General features: G+C 43.7%; 6 protein-coding genes across 6 annotated transcripts; 2 read left to right on the top strand and 4 right to left on the bottom strand.

Moving 5' to 3' along the window:
* Positions 1 to 3,233: 3,233 nt before the first annotated feature.
* O0I10_000062 (uncharacterized protein) lies at positions 3,234 to 4,276 on the top strand (the record flags this gene model as incomplete). Its single annotated transcript, XM_058480177.1, has 4 exons — positions 3,234 to 3,566; positions 3,640 to 3,723; positions 3,793 to 3,898; positions 3,954 to 4,276. 4 exons carry the CDS (start codon positions 3,234 to 3,236, stop codon positions 4,274 to 4,276), a joined length of 846 nt encoding a protein of 281 aa, XP_058348700.1.
* A 184-nt stretch (positions 4,277 to 4,460) lies between these two features.
* On the bottom strand, positions 4,461 to 5,665 carry O0I10_000061 (uncharacterized protein; the record flags this gene model as incomplete). The annotated part of the gene is made up of 5 exons (XM_058480176.1): positions 4,461 to 4,514; positions 4,593 to 4,685; positions 4,745 to 5,299; positions 5,363 to 5,489; positions 5,598 to 5,665. 5 exons carry the CDS (start codon positions 5,663 to 5,665, stop codon positions 4,461 to 4,463), a joined length of 897 nt encoding a protein of 298 aa, XP_058348699.1.
* Positions 5,666 to 5,810: 145 nt separating this feature from the next.
* On the bottom strand, positions 5,811 to 7,766 carry O0I10_000060 (uncharacterized protein; the record flags this gene model as incomplete). The annotated part of the gene is made up of 3 exons (XM_058480175.1): positions 5,811 to 6,376; positions 6,442 to 6,833; positions 6,886 to 7,766. The coding sequence occupies 3 exons, from the start codon at positions 7,764 to 7,766 to the stop codon at positions 5,811 to 5,813; spliced, it is 1,839 nt and encodes a 612-aa protein (XP_058348698.1).
* A 403-nt stretch (positions 7,767 to 8,169) lies between these two features.
* On the bottom strand, positions 8,170 to 10,300 carry O0I10_000059 (uncharacterized protein; the record flags this gene model as incomplete). Its single annotated transcript, XM_058480174.1, has 7 exons — positions 8,170 to 8,243; positions 8,315 to 8,559; positions 8,647 to 8,852; positions 8,912 to 9,177; positions 9,242 to 9,623; positions 9,686 to 9,891; positions 9,976 to 10,300. The coding sequence occupies 7 exons, from the start codon at positions 10,298 to 10,300 to the stop codon at positions 8,170 to 8,172; spliced, it is 1,704 nt and encodes a 567-aa protein (XP_058348697.1).
* Positions 10,301 to 10,937: 637 nt separating this feature from the next.
* O0I10_000058 (uncharacterized protein) lies at positions 10,938 to 12,383 on the top strand (the record flags this gene model as incomplete). The annotated part of the gene is made up of 5 exons (XM_058480173.1): positions 10,938 to 11,201; positions 11,421 to 11,711; positions 11,791 to 11,855; positions 11,925 to 12,045; positions 12,150 to 12,383. 5 exons carry the CDS (start codon positions 10,938 to 10,940, stop codon positions 12,381 to 12,383), a joined length of 975 nt encoding a protein of 324 aa, XP_058348696.1.
* Positions 12,384 to 12,523: 140 nt separating this feature from the next.
* O0I10_000057 (uncharacterized protein) lies at positions 12,524 to 16,411 on the bottom strand (the record flags this gene model as incomplete). Its single annotated transcript, XM_058480172.1, has 10 exons — positions 12,524 to 12,766; positions 12,841 to 13,248; positions 13,306 to 13,725; positions 13,781 to 14,056; positions 14,112 to 14,183; positions 14,246 to 14,446; positions 14,520 to 15,024; positions 15,081 to 15,943; positions 15,998 to 16,029; positions 16,093 to 16,411. 10 exons carry the CDS (start codon positions 16,409 to 16,411, stop codon positions 12,524 to 12,526), a joined length of 3,339 nt encoding a protein of 1,112 aa, XP_058348695.1.
* Positions 16,412 to 17,325: the final 914 nt, after the last annotated feature.

Raw genomic sequence — 17,325 nt, 5'->3', positions numbered from 1 at the left:
ATCAACATAATCTAATCATGGAAATGAATGTCTGAAGCAGGAGAATCGCCCACATGTCCTAGAGTGGACAACAGTGGCTATTGTGAAGTAATGGCTGTTAGCTCGCAATGTACGGGCTTTTGTCAACAGTATATAGTATCATCTTTCCATCCTTCCAGTCATGCAAAGTAGCTGAGTTACACAAAGAGGTCCCTCTGCATCTTTTGCTCTGCCAGGGTCCAGCGACTTGACAATGAACAAAGACCACTCTTCATATAGCATCACGCTTACAAACCTAAAGGTGCCTGTATCTCCAAACTTTACAATGAAACGTGGGGGTTTTATTAGAGCAATGGGCTTGGCTTGGCCAACAGCATCTTGTGTGAAAGTTTCGCGTTCAATATCGCAAACAGCCCAAAAAATATTTTTTGGTCGTCGTCGTCGAAGAGGTTGACCCCTGGATCCAGTTTGGCTGGTGGCGACATTGCGAAATCTGGGATTGCCCACGATCAACTTCATACTTTGACACAAGATTCTTCTGACCCCGACGAGCACGTTGATCTATTAAAGAGCCCATGTTTGATTGTAAAGTTTAGAGATACAGGCACCTTTATGTTTTACCTATGCCGTAAGTGTGATGCTATATGGAAAGTGATTTTTGGAAAGTGATTTTTGTTCGTTGTCATGTAGGTAGCCCTGATAGAGCAAATGATGCAGACGGGCTTCTTTGTGTAACACAGATCATTGGGTGGCACTGGAAAGGATCAATGCATGATAATACATACTATGATCATAGCTCATAAACTGATAGCTAATAGCCCCTTCCTCCAATTCGTCTTTTTTTTTTGCCAAATCCACTTCATGTGAACGATTCTCCTGCTCCAGCCGAGCATTTCCATCATTCAAGCTTCTTGATCCGAGCCGATTTGACTGAGCTACGCTGGAACAGCAAACATGAAAATTAATGAATCGCAGACCCTGCGAATGTCTCCGTCTTTCAAACTTCTGGACGCTCCCATTCCAAATTTTCAAATGAAGCGTGAGGTCTTTATTAGAAAAAGATGATCAGCATGCTCGAGAGCACCCTGCTGACCAATTTTCAAGTTGGGAGTGGACAACTTCGGGGTGGTGGGCCGTCCGCTCTTTTGTTCCCATCATCCACCGTTTGGACCACCCCGCAGTTTGAATCTTCACAATGAAGCCTACAGTTTTTAATTGAATGAAGTTGATCAGCTGGTCCCAGCGAACCTTCTGACAAAGTTTCATGTTCGAGGTGGGGAATCCCAAGGTAATACATACTATTTCGATAAATCATGAAACCGGCGCTGACCTGCTTTCCGATCTCCATCGTAAATCCCACATTGTACCCTCCAATTCCATATTTTTAAATGAACACAAGGTCTTTTTTAAAACAATACTGATCAGCATATCCCAGAGCACCTTGTGTGAAAGTTTCAGGTTCGAGAGGGGCAATCTCAATATCAAAGTTTGAATGTACAGTGTGCATGCATACACACAAGAGGTGTCCGACCTATTCAATTTCCACTTCTTCCACTCCCAGCTCTTCCCTCTTCCTCCCTTTCTCAACTGTTGCTCCATTCAAGTATACAACTACCACCTGCGAACGATTGTCCCGCTTCAACCCATCATGTCAATCGTACAGTTGCCTTGATTCGATTGTGTTGGACTGATTGGCAAGTGCATGGCGAGTACACAGCCTTCTTATCACTCTTCTACAACACACGAGTCTCTTGACACAACACACGCTCTTGCACACTCCTCTACACACGATCAAGCGTAACAGCATTCATTCCAGCAGTTTCTATTAGCGAGGTCTTTACTCCATTGGTTCAAACAGCATTTGCAACCTTGTCACTCTACTACCACGACCAAACGTAACAGCAGTTGCCGTTAGCAAGGTCTTTACTTCATTGTCTCAGTCTACTTGCAGCAACATGCCTTGCACCCCTTTTTTTGCATGAACAGCGGATAGCCATTGTATAGAAGCAGCGTAATCTACGTACAGCAACCTGCTTTGATACATACGAATACCAATGGATGATGCCATATCAGCTATCAAGTACGCCGCAATACAAGCAACTTTTGCCTGGTTGAGCAGCGATGGGAGATGAGTTAGAAAGGGATGGATCAACAGCCGGATGGAAAAGGAAGCATGCAGCGATCACATGGCTCTTTTCAACCAACGTATTGGATTTGCAATGGTTATGGAATATGGATGGAGGGATGCAGTCAAGTGCGGTGATGAGAAAGAAATCCTGGAATGTTGCTTTGGTTACTTGTCGTGCCGTCAGCAGGAACGATGGATCATATCACGTGGGTACAGCTGAGGATGATGGTGGATTGGATGGCATTGACGAGGGGCGTCATATACTTGAAAGGTGTTTTACAGCCATGGATGACATTGGAATACTTGTCAAATCACGCAACAACGATTTTGCAATCATGGATAAAGATGTTTATGACGGCGGCAACCAAGAATACAATGCACGCATACATTACAATGCTATTCCTCTATAGTATTTACTTGATGACATCCACACTACCCTATGTTATTTGTTTACTTTCCATTAAATGAAAATTGGGATTCACAGTATGCTACAATCGGCTCACATGTACAATATGTGGATCACTTGGTTGGTTTCTGGATGGGAAGTTGAAGGTCGGAAAGAGATATTGGATGAGTTGCATCATTGTATCGAGATCCTTTTGTTCTTTGTTACAATATTATGTATCACATTTCACGTATGCTTCTTAGTTCACATGCTGATAGATGAAAGATAGTGGCGATTCTCGAACGCTTGTATCGCAAAGATAATAAAACCCGAGAATGATGATGTTCAACACAACGCTGTCTTATTCAACAACCATCTATGTACAGGAAAACACAAGGAGCATGATTAACAGCGATTGTTTGATTAAGCTATAGAGGGTTTAACGTGTTGCTAGGTGGCTATCGGGCTGCTATTTCTTACACATGGATACCAGGTCTATTTAGAGCATGATCGGCGACTTCGTTGTCAAGGAACATGTTACCCTTAATGAAACACGTGACCGAGATTAAGATTCGTTGATCTGTAATACGCGAACAACAACCATAATGCAATTGAAGACAGTCCATATGATGAAAAGACTTTATTTGCTGTGCTTGTTACGTTGTTGGTATTAGCGGGATTGGGTATAAGGCTGTGAGGAGGGGAGAACAAAAAGGTTTATCCCTTTTATGCGATACGCGAATGAGCGACGAGCAAAGCAAAGCAACCACGGTCGAATCGTTACGAAAAGCACTTGCTGATCTTGGCCTGGATACCCGTGGACATAAGCCAGAACTTAAGAAGCGACTAAGGAAAGCAAAAAAGAAACTCAATGCAACATCAGAGTCAAGCACCACAACCACAACCACAGCGTCAGATCAGCCCAATCCAGCCATTACTAAAAAGCAACAGCCACTCGATTACTACTTGTTCTTTGATGTGGAAGCGACATGCGAAGAGAATGGCGGCTTTGAATACCCAAACGAGATCATCGAGTTTCCTATTGTACTTGTTGACGGCAAGAGCTTTGAAAAGGTAGAGTGATGATACGCTTCGAAGTTGTCAAGCATATGCTAAACGAGGCATGGTTGCGCACACACGTCTCCAGGTCGACGAATTCAGGTCGTATGTCAAACCATCCATCAACCCAGTGCTATCGGCATTTTGTAAACAGCTTACAGGCATTTCTCAGGTGAGAGATTTCATTGTATTCTCTTGTTTACATCCCAACACTAAAAGGCAACCACATCCTCTTTTTTAGGAAACAGTGGATGACAGCCCTGATTTTATCCAAGTATTGAACGACTTTCAGGAATTCATGGCCAAGTACTCTGTTTTCCAAGATAAAACGGCTGCATTTGTAACAGGTAACACGCATACGTGAATTTGGAGGAGTGTCACTAAAGACATGTGATGTTACAGATGGCCCATTTGACATTCGAGACTTTGTCACCAAGCAATGCAAGCACAGCAACATCAAATTACCTTCGTACTTTGAGATGCCATGGGTCAACATCCGCAAGTTGTTCAAGGATTTCTACAAGCAAAAGGAAGCCAAGAATATCGCTCGCATGTTGGAGACGTTGGATATGACATTTGATGGACGTGAACATTCCGGACTCGATGACGCTCGCAATTTGCATCGGATAGCACAACACATGGTCGCTGACGGCTGCATATTCAAGACCAACATGTTTTGGGGCCCCAAGATGAGAGCTCAACAACGCAGGGCTCGAAAATCGTAGACTATTTCATCAAACGCAAGGACGCGAATACATGCAAGAAAACTTTATTTTTGTTTGCAAAAGGGGTCATCTAAACATATGGAGATGATGGTGATAATCTCGGTTCCGAATAAGGATATAGCAGCTCCACATGCAAGTCTGTTTCAAAGCGGGAGGAATTGACAGCCTCAGATGACACATTTCTTCACCCTTGCGTCTCAGTCTTATGATTCTGGTACAAGAAGAATTGGATAAATATCTAAAGGAGTCTCTTAGTATCAGAATAAAATAGTCTTTTGTAATACATTGATGTATGGGAAATGCGAGTGGGACTTACAATAAAATCAAACACAAGTGTACCAACACTACCAATGATCCAAGAAGAATTGATCAAAAGATAGTATGGATCGACCGAGCGAAGGAAGATTGACTTTTGGGGATACAATGGATGAGTTTCATGCATAACATGTACATCTATGATGCACTTACCGCTGTATAAAAAACATTACCGCACACAGCACAAATGAATAAAAGCTTGCTAAGTCCTTCAGTGCTTTGCTGTTTCCAGTTCTTGATAATCTGAGGCATGCGGCTGCTGATGTACAATGAGGCACTGACCCAACCAAAGATTTGCGGCCATAATTGCAATTTTTGGCTTTGAGACTCATCATCCAATTCGCTATGTTGCTGAGGAGATGATAAACCAAAATGGATATAGGCATAACAGGATATGATTGTAAGCAAGGTGGTGGAAACGGCAAAAAGGACATTCATGGACAAGGTACTCTGCGGATCTCGGTTCCCGGTGTATGCTGCTGTAACAGGCCGCCAACTCAAATGCTGTTGCTCCTCTTGAGTAGCACTTGTTCTTCTTAAAAGTGGTTCAGTCTCATCAGCATTGTGTTGTGATGATCGTCTGTTGTTGTTGCTTGCTGTATTGATCTCTTCTTCCACCACCAGGAACTTGGGTTGTCGTCGTCGATAGTATAGCACTTGCCAAATGAGTCCAATGTCGGCCACCGAGTACCACAACGCTAACACAAACTAGAAATGTATGCATTGTGAGCATGGTGTATGGTTCCCAGGCAACAAGTTGCGTTTCTTTACCATGGTTGGCAATAGACCCTGTAATACGACACCAACAAGATTGAACAAATCACCAGCAAGCCATATGATTAGGAATGGCATGGATAATCCTTCTCCACTCTTTCGTGTATAGTTCTCCCATAGTTGTCTAATAAAGGGACCATAGCATATAAAAAGAAAGATGGCGGTGATGCTGCATTAAGTATATACGTATATATATTATAGGTGTAATAAAAACGAGTGGAAAATACAGTACGGTGTGAAGACAATGATCCAACATAAGATGGATATATATCCTGTGATGGCTGACGCTGCATCTTGCATAGTGTGTTATAAAGGTTGGGAGAGCGTAAGTAAGAAAAAAGAAAAAGAGAAACAAAGAAAGATGTCAAGACTTGCTAAAAAAAGTAAACCCATGGTTTCAAAACGATGAAGGTGTGGTGGGGAGCTAAATCGGAGTATTCCCTTGTCACAAGTTGAAGGAGCGTAATGTCGTTGATAATTTTGGTGAAAGAAAGCTGCCAATCGATGAGCCATCGCTGCTACTATAGACGCTAATGCTTTCTGCACTGCTGACAATACTTGGAGCACCAATGGTTGAGGATGTAGCAAATGTGCTAGCAGAGCTGCTGATTGAACTTGAATTATTGCTGCTTGTGGTAGTAGTGGTTGCCGTACTGGATGTGGTGGTGTGATTGCTATTGTTTGCGGACGAGGAACGTTTGGCAGTCTTATCCATTTCCTTGCTGGTCTTTGCACCCATCTTTCGCAGATATTCAGAAATCGATTTGAAGCCGCCTGAACGAGCAAGGTCGAGAGGTGTAGGTGTTTGTTTGGGCACGTAAGGATTAGGATACACGCCAAGATCACCAACAAGCTTACACACAGCCTTGTATTGTCGTCGTCGTACCGCATAATGTAAAGGTGTTTCACCTTTGTGATCTCGTGGATCTGGCTTAGCTTGACAGTCTCGCAAAAAGATCAGCATCATTCGTGTACGCCCTAACATGCACGCATAGTGTAAAGGTGTCGCACCTGATTGACAAGGAATGTGAGTCGTCAAACATCAAAGAGCATCCATATAAGTACATATACAATACCATCAACATCCACGCTATCCAGCAATGTTAGCCGAGAGGCACGTAATAGGTATACAACGATATCCAAGGAATCATTGGAAACGGCTGCATGAAGTGCAGTCATTTGCCGTGGGCCACGTTGAAAAAGGTCCGCATTAGCACGTTCATACAAAAGCCTTACACCACGCATGTAGCCTAGTTGAGCAGCAAGGACCAAGGGTGTAGTCTTATCCTCCTCATTGGGTCCAAGAGCAACAATGTTGGGATTAGCACCAGCTTCAATCACGCGACTCACAGCTTGGCTGTTTTTGACGGCAACAAGTGCATGTAGTAAACCATATCCTTCCTTGACAGATTTGAGTGATGCTGAGTTCTTGGCCACATTGGGTTGTCCACCACGCCGTAGGTAGTTGCTATGCAACCATGTTAATATAGGATAAGCCATACTTTTAAACATGTACACACCTTATCAATGTATCCACTTCGTTCTTTTTGTTTTTGCCTCGTGCAATCGTGTCCCAAAAACCATCACCACAAGCATAGGTAAGGTCCATGGTACGTGTTTTGATGGTTGCTGCAGCTGATTCAGTTGAGGGCGTATCCTTTTGTTTCTTTGTGTCTTGTGGTTGATTATTCTCAGCGGGCGAGGAAGGGGAAACGGGTGATTCAAGAAGTGGCGGTGGCGGTGGTGGTGGTGGATGTTGAGGTGGTGGCATTGGTTCAGGTGTAGTGAGAGTAAGCATGTGTGCGTTTTCAGTGACAGCAGCCATGACATCCAAAAGATCAATACGGTCGTCACTCAAAGCCCTTTTCATCTCTGTATTGTTATAAGAAAGACCAGGTTTTGATGTCGTGCTGCTGCGCTCTGAGGAATAAGGCGATGTATGTGAGCTGCTGGCTGTTGTGTATTCCCACGGCGATGGCTTGCAGCTGGGATGATCACCTTCTTCCGCCCTTTCATACATCCTGATACCATCACGAGAACGTAATAAAGATGTGTCTTCTTCAGCTGAATAGAATGAATCCATTGGTGCTATTGAAGAATCCTCATTGTTGTATAACTTCAAAAGTTCTCGTTCATGATAGCGAGCAGCCATGTGCTGATACTTTTCACGAAAATAGCGCACTTCGCGTACAGCCTTGTTGTATTGAATCGTTCTAGCACTAAGGCGATCTTCCAGTGTTGCTCTTATATGCTGTGCCGTGTCAAGTTGTTCAATCAAGGCATCCGTGTGTGCTTTGAGCGCGCTCTTTAACCTTTCGCGAAGGGACTCGTTGGTGATCTCATTGAAAAGTGACTCAAGAGAGGCTGCAGTAGTAGTGGAATTATTGCATGATTTGCTCATAATAGTGAGGGGAAAAGAGATGGGATACTATTGAATGGGCGGAAAAGAAAAAAGTTGAAAAGCCATTTATAAAGTGGAATAAAGATAGAGATAGTAATAGTGAATGGGGCGTGGGTGTCTAGCGTGCCATGAATGCGTACTCCTTTGTTGTTGTTGAGCGAGAGTCGTATCTTTCCCCTATTGCCGACCACCAAATTGATCGCCTGGTCAATTGCAGGACTGACTTTGATTCAAGACAATGAACTTTAAATTGGATGAAGGTGCATGAACCCGTTACCCCGAGTTCCACTGCAATCCATGCGTATGTACTATTGGTATGTGTGTATGTTGTTTATGTTGTTATCTACAAGTATAATAAAGAAAAACGTGCGTGCTGTATGGGGGTCCTTTGGAACAATGAGTCCTAGAGGTCATCTGCTTCGGATAATTCCATCCCTTGATATCCTTGGGGTCGTCCTCGTATCCGATTTATCACACCTGCAACATACACAACGAATTAAAAAGATGCACTTGCCACATTTAGGATCATACTGCTTCATTCTTCTTACCAGTCCATATCCTGCCGATAGCATCACGATACTTGACTTGAACGAGCCACACAGGGAATGCTGATAATATGGCTGCTGCTGAGATGGCACTCTCAACGGGCGCTTCAATGAACGGCATGGTGCACAAGAATAATGCCACGATACAGAAAAGAATGGGTGTTGTCAACCATACGCGATAAGGTCTTTTAAGATCAGGTTCTGTATAGCGGAAAATGAGCAATGATAAAACGGCCAAAAAGTAAAATCTAAATTTGTATCGGTAAGTTCACCATGCATGTCATACAAGGTGCTCTTAGCACCACCCCCTTCCATCTCCCAGAATCTATACTTACATCCACGCACAAAGAGAATAAAAATTAACCAACCCACGGAAGGAACCCACAAGAATCATAATGGCTGTCAACACAGCCTGTAAGGCAATTGCTGTCATTGGCGTCTGTCTAGATGCGCTAAGTCGTCCAAAGAAGCTGGGAATATGGCCTTGTTTGGCTGATACGTAAATGATTCGAGAGCCTGTGAACACGGTGGCATTGGCTGTCTACAATGTATCCAAAGTTACTCTCGTTGTCCTTTTACACTTATCATCCTTTCACTTACCCCAAAGCAGCTTAATGCTACACACACAGCAAGTAAAATTCCACCAGCAGCACCAAAAAGCTTCTTTCCAAAATCCATGGCAACCGAATTGGTATGCATGACAACCTCAGGTCGTAATACAGCAAGGTAGGCAACATTGGCGAATAAATAGCAAACAATGACCACTGGGATGCCGATAACAATGACACGAGGAAGGTCACGATGCGGTTGCTTCATTTCACCGGATATATAATTGAGATTGTTCCAACCATCATAAGCCCATAACCCTGAGATCCATTGGTTAGCGTGTTTGATCTCTTTCTCCCATTGTATCCATCCTCCCCTTAATACCTGAATAAAGTGCAAGGGCGTATTGACCAAAACTAAGTGAATCAAATCCTGCAAATGGGTCGCCTTGGAGACTGTTTCCAACCATAGTGCCTTTAATAAGAATGACCATTCCTGCAACCGAAATGACAAGTGCTGTCAACACCTTGAGAACTGAAAGTCCATCCTGTACACGGATCCCGGCTCGTACTGAGAAAGCATTGATGAGGCTGACAACAATGAGACTGATGATGGCTAATAGCTTGGGCAAGTAATCGGGGATGATGGCATCAGCTAGCTCAACGGCTTCATCTGAATCGTGTGGCATGCGAAAAAAGTAGGTGTGATAGGCTATCCGAGAGACGTAATCGCCAAATACAGTGCATACAATGGCCAATCCTCCTGGCTACAACAACGAGAGCTATGTATTAGTAAAGCAACTATAACAATGTACATGTAAGAACTTACCCTTTGTACGATGATGCATACGAATTCAAAAGTAAATGATATAAGGCTGCCAAACGCTCGGCTGAGATAAACCGATTCGCCACCATTCATGGGAAGCATGGTACCCAATTCTGCATAACAAAGTGCACCACATAATGCTAGTAAACCCGATATGGCCCAGATGACAAGTGCTGTTCCTGGTGCGCCCATTGCTTCCAATACAGGACCTATTCAACGCCATTAGCCACTGCCATAATGAAGAATACGTGTGCGTGTGTATGTTGTAGTCGAAAAGAGTATTACCCTTTTACCTGGAGAGCTGAAAAGACCACTTCCAATCATGGAGCCAATAACAAAACCAAGACCATTCCAAAACGACACCTTTTTCTGTAACTCTGGGCCTTGTACGTGGGATTGAGACAAGGGAATCATGGGGATCGATTCCAGAGAGAATACGGATGACATTGAGTGGTTGCGATGATGGGCTGGCAAGAGAGTTTCGTTGTCATCGTGGTCGTTTGAATTGGAGGAGAGAAGAGACAGGACTTCATCGTCGGATTCGTTGGGGTGTTTTTGAAGAGCAAATGCAGCCTCAAGCTCGTTGGGATGATGGAGATCTTGACGGGCAGCAGGCATAAAAGAACAAAGAGTGGAAACAAGGAGAAAAAGGATGCAGGATCAAAGAGAGGGGAACAAATGATGTATGAAAGGTCCACCCACCACCACCACTACTACCCGCGTAAAATATATCCAAAGAGAGGTCCCTGAACTTTTTGTGTGTGTGTGTGTGCGTGTGTCTCATGCCACGAATGGTTACACATTGGATAGTAAGGAAGATGATGATGATGATAGTGGTATTGATGATGACGATATTGACAAATGGAGAGGGATTGTAATCAATGCTTTCTCTTTACTCGGGTCAAAAAGGGGGTTTTATATTGGGGGAGCATTGAAAAGAAATCTTGTTTCAGTATTGGATGTGCTGGGATGATCATTACACAAGTACCCAAGCATGTGTCCCACTGGTTATCCACGCACACACACACACACTCTCTCTCTCTCTCTCTCTCTGCTGTTGCTGCTGCTGCGCTGCTGCTGATGCAGCCTACGATCCTATTCCACCCCCAACTCTACTTACGTTTATTTTTTTCTCTTTTTCCTTTTCTTATTCTCGTTCTCTCTCTCTTTTTCTCTCTTTTTTCTTGCGCGCTATTATTTGTATGTGTACTTTTCTCTCCTTTTGCATTTATTCTTTTCCTTTTCTCTCTCCCCCATGACGTTCTTTGACCGGCCTTCCACAGCCAGCGACGACACTGTTACTACAACAATGCTTTCGCGTTCAAAGAATGATACACCCGAACAACAACAACACTACCAACATGATTTAACACTTGAGACAAGTCAACTTATGATCCGTTCTCCCCCTGAAGACAATCCTGAACACCAACAACCTTACAAAAAATTCAGACAAGACCCATGGTCTTGGGATCGTCTTTGTACCGATACCAATAGTCCACTCGCCACATTACCATTGGATGTAGGTATTGGGTGATATGGGGTGTCTATATATATATGCATGATCGGGTGGGAAAGATTCATCCTTCCGGTGTTGCATGATGTGTGTGCGTGTGTGTTGTGTGTGAGTGTGAGTGTGAAAGAGCATATAAAAAAGTCATGCATGGAATAGCACATGTGGGGGATATACACACTCATTCAATCACTCACCCAATGATAATTTCTATTATGCAACCGATAGTCTGTTTTCGATTATTCTACATTTCAATTGTTACCACCCAATGATCAAGCTGAGCTGGCACGGATGTTACCTTCCGTCGACAATAACGCCAACAACAACAACACCAACATCCCGCCCTCCTTCTTTTCTAGACAAGAAAATCCGATTTTCTGGAACGCGTTGGATGACTGGCAAACGATGCTCGGCAATGGAGAACTCAGTGACAGCAGTAGCAGCAGCAATAGCAACAACACGATACCTACTTCCATGCCCTCAACAGAAAGTGCTGATCCTGCAAACAATAGCTTCAAGGTATATTACACGCCAACATGCAAGATTTCAGTTATACTGATGATGGGGGTCGGTGTGTGCGCGTTGTGTTTGTGTTTAGGACGAGGCCTTTGAGGCATATTGGGGGGAACTCAATGACCGGGAAAAGCTGCATAACGTTGCAGGGTACGTTTACATGTACAACATGAAGCAACCCATTGCTAACTTTTCTTTATCCCATCTATACATTTATAGTGATTCCAAGAACATCACACTCAAAGACATGTGCCGAAGAGGTTTAATCCGCGAGCAAGATGTGATTGTGTATAAGCGGAACTTCAGCGCATGTAAAGTGGTCGTTTCCAAATCAATGAGAGTAAGGAGCATGCAGGGGCAAAAAAGGGCAAATTGGGGGTTTTATCCTTCATGTATGATTGTAACGTCATTTTTCTTTTCTCTCTCTATTGCCGTCTTACGCAGGTGGTCAAGGCTAATGGATCCACGGGCATATCCATTGAGTTGGACAATGAGATTTTTGAAGATTTTGAGACACCTACAGCATTGGAAACCAAGATACTGGATCGCCATGGCAAAATCACAAAGGACAAACGACCTAATGGTAATGCATTCAAGAGCATCCGATTGATACGCGATGGCAAAGATCTAGGACGTTTATTTGACATTCGCAAAGATGGTTTTGGGGAGGCAAACTGATATGCAGACTGTTTGTTGCATGCTAAACTTCCGAATGCATTGTATCAAAATATCCCAGGCACACACACACACACACGCAAGCAACCACACACACATTATAGCGTATATCGTAATAAAAAAAATGACTATTGCTATCGAATTTATACAACAGAATAACGACCACCACCTCCCGTTCTAGCTTCAGCTTCCATTTGTGCAACCGTAGCTTCCACCAATATGCGCTTGATCTCAGTCTTGGCTTTTTCCACAACCAATTCGGAATCTCCTTCAATAAACAAGTACAATTTCCGTTCGTTTGGACCAGGTTGCTTTCCTGGCGGGAAAAACGTGCCTCGTGTGGTAATGGCTGCACCAGATACTTCTGTAATTTGTGAGATTTGTTCCTACAAATCGGATCACCATATGTCAAAATGATAATGCCTTTTAGTTTCATCTCCTCCTCCCCCAACTTTGTTACCTTGTTTGTGACACGCCATCGTGCTTTTTGCGGGTAATCATTGATGACAATCTCTTCCGCGTAGACAGGGTTACCTTCATCCTTCTTATCATCCGTCGTTGTCGTTTGGGGTGTTGCCTTTGAAGATCCCACCATGGCATTGATACGTGCTGCTACTTCGGCGGCCTTTCTTGCAGCTGCACTGACAGGATCATTGGCGTTAGCTGCTTCAGATGCAATGGGTGCAGCGGCACCTGCTGTAGATGCATTAGCAGTAGTCGTAGTAGTCGTAGTAGCAGTAGGTGTTGCTGCAGCTGATGTGGCTGAAGTTGCGGCACCAGTCTCCTTTTTGCCTTCTCCCGATACGATGCGGCTCTCCAACTCAAGTTCTTCCTCATCTGATTCTTCCATATCTTCGCCACCATAAGCCTAGTAGTCATAAATTAGTACTTGCACGATAGCATCAATGAATCCAAAGCAACTTACTCTCTTTTGTATCTTTTTGACGAGATCACGATCCTTATCAAGGCGTTCAAGACCCTTGCCACCAAATCCAGAACTTGCCATTCGCTCCTTACCAGCCTTAACCTTCTCTTGGAATTGATCAGCTAATGTCTGCAAGTCCGCTGGCACAGCTTGACCACTCAATTTGAGCGCTTTGCAAATATCGGTGGCATAACGATCTTGATCCGGGGTAATGAATGTGTAGGCTGTTCCCTTGTTACCAGCACGTCCAGTACGACCCACACGATGAACATAGTCTTCCATGTGGTTGGGAGATTCATAGTTGACCACGAGCTTGAGTTGCTTGACATCCAAACCACGTGCAGCGACCGAAGTAGCGATCAAAATGTTGCTTACACCTGACTTGAAATCAGCAATGGTGCTGTCTCGATCCGCTTGATCCTATCAAATATGATTAATATGAGATGCATCTCTTTTCCTCTTTCCTATTGCTCACCTTGCCACCATGGAGTGATTGACAAGGGTAACCACGACGAATAAGATCACGTAAGAGATTATCAGCAGCTTCATGGCGATCGACAAAAATAAGGGCTCGTGCATCTTCATCGCCTTCATCATTAAAGAATTGGCCAAGAATTTCCAAAAGACGTACAAACTTGGTCGAATCTTCTCGTACCTCCACTCGTTGATCAACATCGCTACACACAACGCTACGACCGCCCACCGTAATCTCCAAAGGTTTCTTGAGTACTTTGCGTGCCAATGCCTCCATCTAAAAATACATATCATCAGCGATGGGTCCTCTTTTCAATCATACAATGACTAACCTGTCGAGGGAATGTGGCAGAGAATAGCACTGTTTGCTTGCTTGGTCGTACATTGTTGACGATTTTCATAACCTATGCAACATGATGGTTAGTGCTCATGTAAAGAATAATGACATCATTGACAAAATACATACCTGTGGCTCAAATCCCATATCGAACATGCGATCAGCTTCATCAAGCACCAAGTAAGTAACACGTCTGAGGTTTGTAACGCGTCCCGAGTTGGCACATAATAAATCAATCATTCGTCCAGGAGTACATACAATGATTTCACAACCTCGCTTAAGATCCGCAATCTGATCCTTGATCGGTGATCCACCATACGCACAGACCGCCTAGAAAGTAAATTCAATCCTCTTCAATCAGTATCCTATATACAAATTAAACGAGCATGCAATGAAGACTTACGCGTAAACCAAGTACTTTGAGGAAAGGTTTGCATTCACGATGAATTTGTGTGGCAAGTTCACGAGTAGGCGTCATGATCACAGCCACAGGGCCTTCGCCAGGCTCCAAAGGTCGTTGATCTTTGATGTGTCGAAACATGGGCAGTAGAAAAGCAATCGTTTTGCCGGATCCAGTTTTTGCAACACCAATCACATCACGTCCACTCATAATGGCAGGGATGGCTTGTGCCTGAATGGATGTAGGCTTTTCAAACTTGAGTCGACGAATCACTTCCAAACATCCAGCTGGTAATCCACAATGCGTCCATTTTTGAATCGGTTTTGGGCAATTGACACCACGAATCTTGATACCATCCAACTCAATACGCAGCATATCCACTTGATCTGGTGTCATCTCACGCAACTCTGGTGGTTCAATATAAAAGTTCTTGCGAAAAGGTTCGTAATCCATTTGAGAATGATCCACGGCTGCAAGGTCCTTCTTTTTAGCTCGCTTGGCTGCCATTCTATTACCATTCATATTAGTACAATCGTTTTTCACATTAAAATAAAAATCACTTACGCCAAGATATCTTCTGGATCACTACCATACTCTTCATCCTTGTCCTCAGCTTGCTCACGTCCTTCTTCTTCATCAACATCCATACGACTCTCATTGGCTGATTGCATTTCCTGCATACGTCTCTTATCCTCTTCATTGATCTTGCGTGCTTCAGCAGTGACATCCATCATATAAGCTTCAAGTGGATCAACATCGGTGTCTTCCATTGCCGTATCCTCTTGCTTCTTTGTCTCGACCACCTTGGGTTTGGCGGTTTTCGCTGCAGCATTCGATGCTTTCCCCATCATCATTCCCTTGCCGAGTCCAATTCGCATACCACTGCCACCACTACTTCCAGTCGTCTTTGTCTTAAGGGTCATCATACCATTCGATGGTTTGCTGGTTGATTGTTTGCTGCCAAATGTAAACGTTGCTCGTTGTGGTTGTGATGGTTGTGCCAACAATGGTTTTGGTTTGAACGATTCTTTGGCTGATTCATCGTCGTCGTTGTCGCTTCTCTTTAATGGTTTGAAATCTCCAATATCAGTGCTGGTATCATGGTCGACCTCCATTGCTCCATCCTCTTTATCATCCTCCAAATTCCATTGTTTCTCGGTCTCTTTTGATGATGCCTCTTCTTGTTGTTGTTGCTGTGATGTTGTCTCTGTGGTGGATTGATCGGGTGTTGTATCCATCTTTTCTTGAGCTGCTTTACGTTGTTCTTCTTCTTGTTGCTGTTGCTGTTCTTGTTGCTTTTTCTTTTCCTCTTCTGCAGCAGCTTTTTTGGCTGCTTGTTCACGTTTCCATCGTTCAATCTTCTCGAGACGTTGTCGAGTCAATTCGTCCTTATCAACCGCTTTGGTATCTGAGGCAGCAGTGGCGGTCTACAATTGTTGTATAAGTATCCAACATACATATGAATAAAGATCTACACTTACATTAGATGTCTCTTGAGTCGATGTTGTTGTTTCTACAATTAGGTACACCTTGTTTAATGCGCTTGATGGATACAAATGTGATATAAACACTTTACCTTCTTTACTTGGTGTCGTTTGAGTAGGTGTTGTTGCTGTAGACGAGCGGTTACGTGCTTCTATACTGCTTGAACGATCACGGTGACGACGTGGGGATGCATGACGAGTGGTGTCACGACGTGAGGAATAGCGATCGTCATAATGGCGAGAGCTGCGGTGAGAGGACGTACGATGCGAAGATCGGTGACGATGGGAGCGATCTCTGCTGGAGCTGCGGCTTCTCGATGATCGTTCTCTATAATGGTCGTGTTTTCGTCGTTTGCTAGATGGTGAAGGCGAGCGATATCTTTCTCTTGACGATGACTTGTATGATGCCATGTGATTGAAAGAATAGGATAGAAAAAATCGAAAGGGAGGAGGAGGAGAGAGACCACACTACGTTTGCTGGCGGGGTAAGTACCATTTCTAATGCGGGCCGGGATGTGCAAATATAGAGAGTGAGTGAGACACGCTGACACACATACACACATACATTGGCCTGGGATGCACTGTACCAATAGATAAGCTCTGTTTTGATCCGGCCCTGACCTTCGACTCGAGCTGGATGGGGGAGAATGACAATGACCAGCTATTGCGTATTACCATATGCATGTTGATGATTGTTTTTTCCTTCCGAATGCATCTCGTCATCGTCGTCGAGTATTATTGTATCATAGATGGCACAATAAACATGAAGGATGTATTCCCGTTGCTGCACCAACCAATGTCCACTATCTCAGACAATCATGTAATTACCATGGTAACACTAAATGCTTATTGAAAGTACCCGCCATTTTGATATATGGAAAAACGTGAGATGATTTTGTGTGTAGTAAAAGTGCATTTAATCCCCTCATCATGTAACATTTCCCTATAGTCTCACGAGGTCATATTTGTCGTGTACATTGAGATGATCAATAGCATGGTAAAGTTAGGCCGTAGGGTAGTAAAGAAGATCCCCATTTTACCAACATTGTTCACCTGCATGCTAACGATAGAGAGGAGCTGTTGTTGAAATGTTTGAGGACACGCGATACGGGAAATGCATAATTGTGCTTAGTACTCTGTAGGTAAAAGAGGTTTCATTTGTTGTGGAGATCCTCAAACATAATGAAAAAAAGGGGTGATTACGGAAAGGGTACAAAAAGAGAGAGAGAATCGAAATCATATCAGGGGCAGCACACTCTGCACACGAGGTTTTTTGGCAAGGGAAAAAAGAGCTGGACCACCCTTACTTCTTACATCTTTGTTTT

Source organism: Lichtheimia ornata, assembly GCF_029851405.1.
Source record: "Lichtheimia ornata isolate CBS 291.66 chromosome Unknown scaffold00001, whole genome shotgun sequence".
NCBI classification, from domain to species: domain Eukaryota; kingdom Fungi; phylum Mucoromycota; class Mucoromycetes; order Mucorales; family Lichtheimiaceae; genus Lichtheimia; species Lichtheimia ornata.
This window is presented reverse-complemented; position numbering and strand designations above follow the sequence as displayed.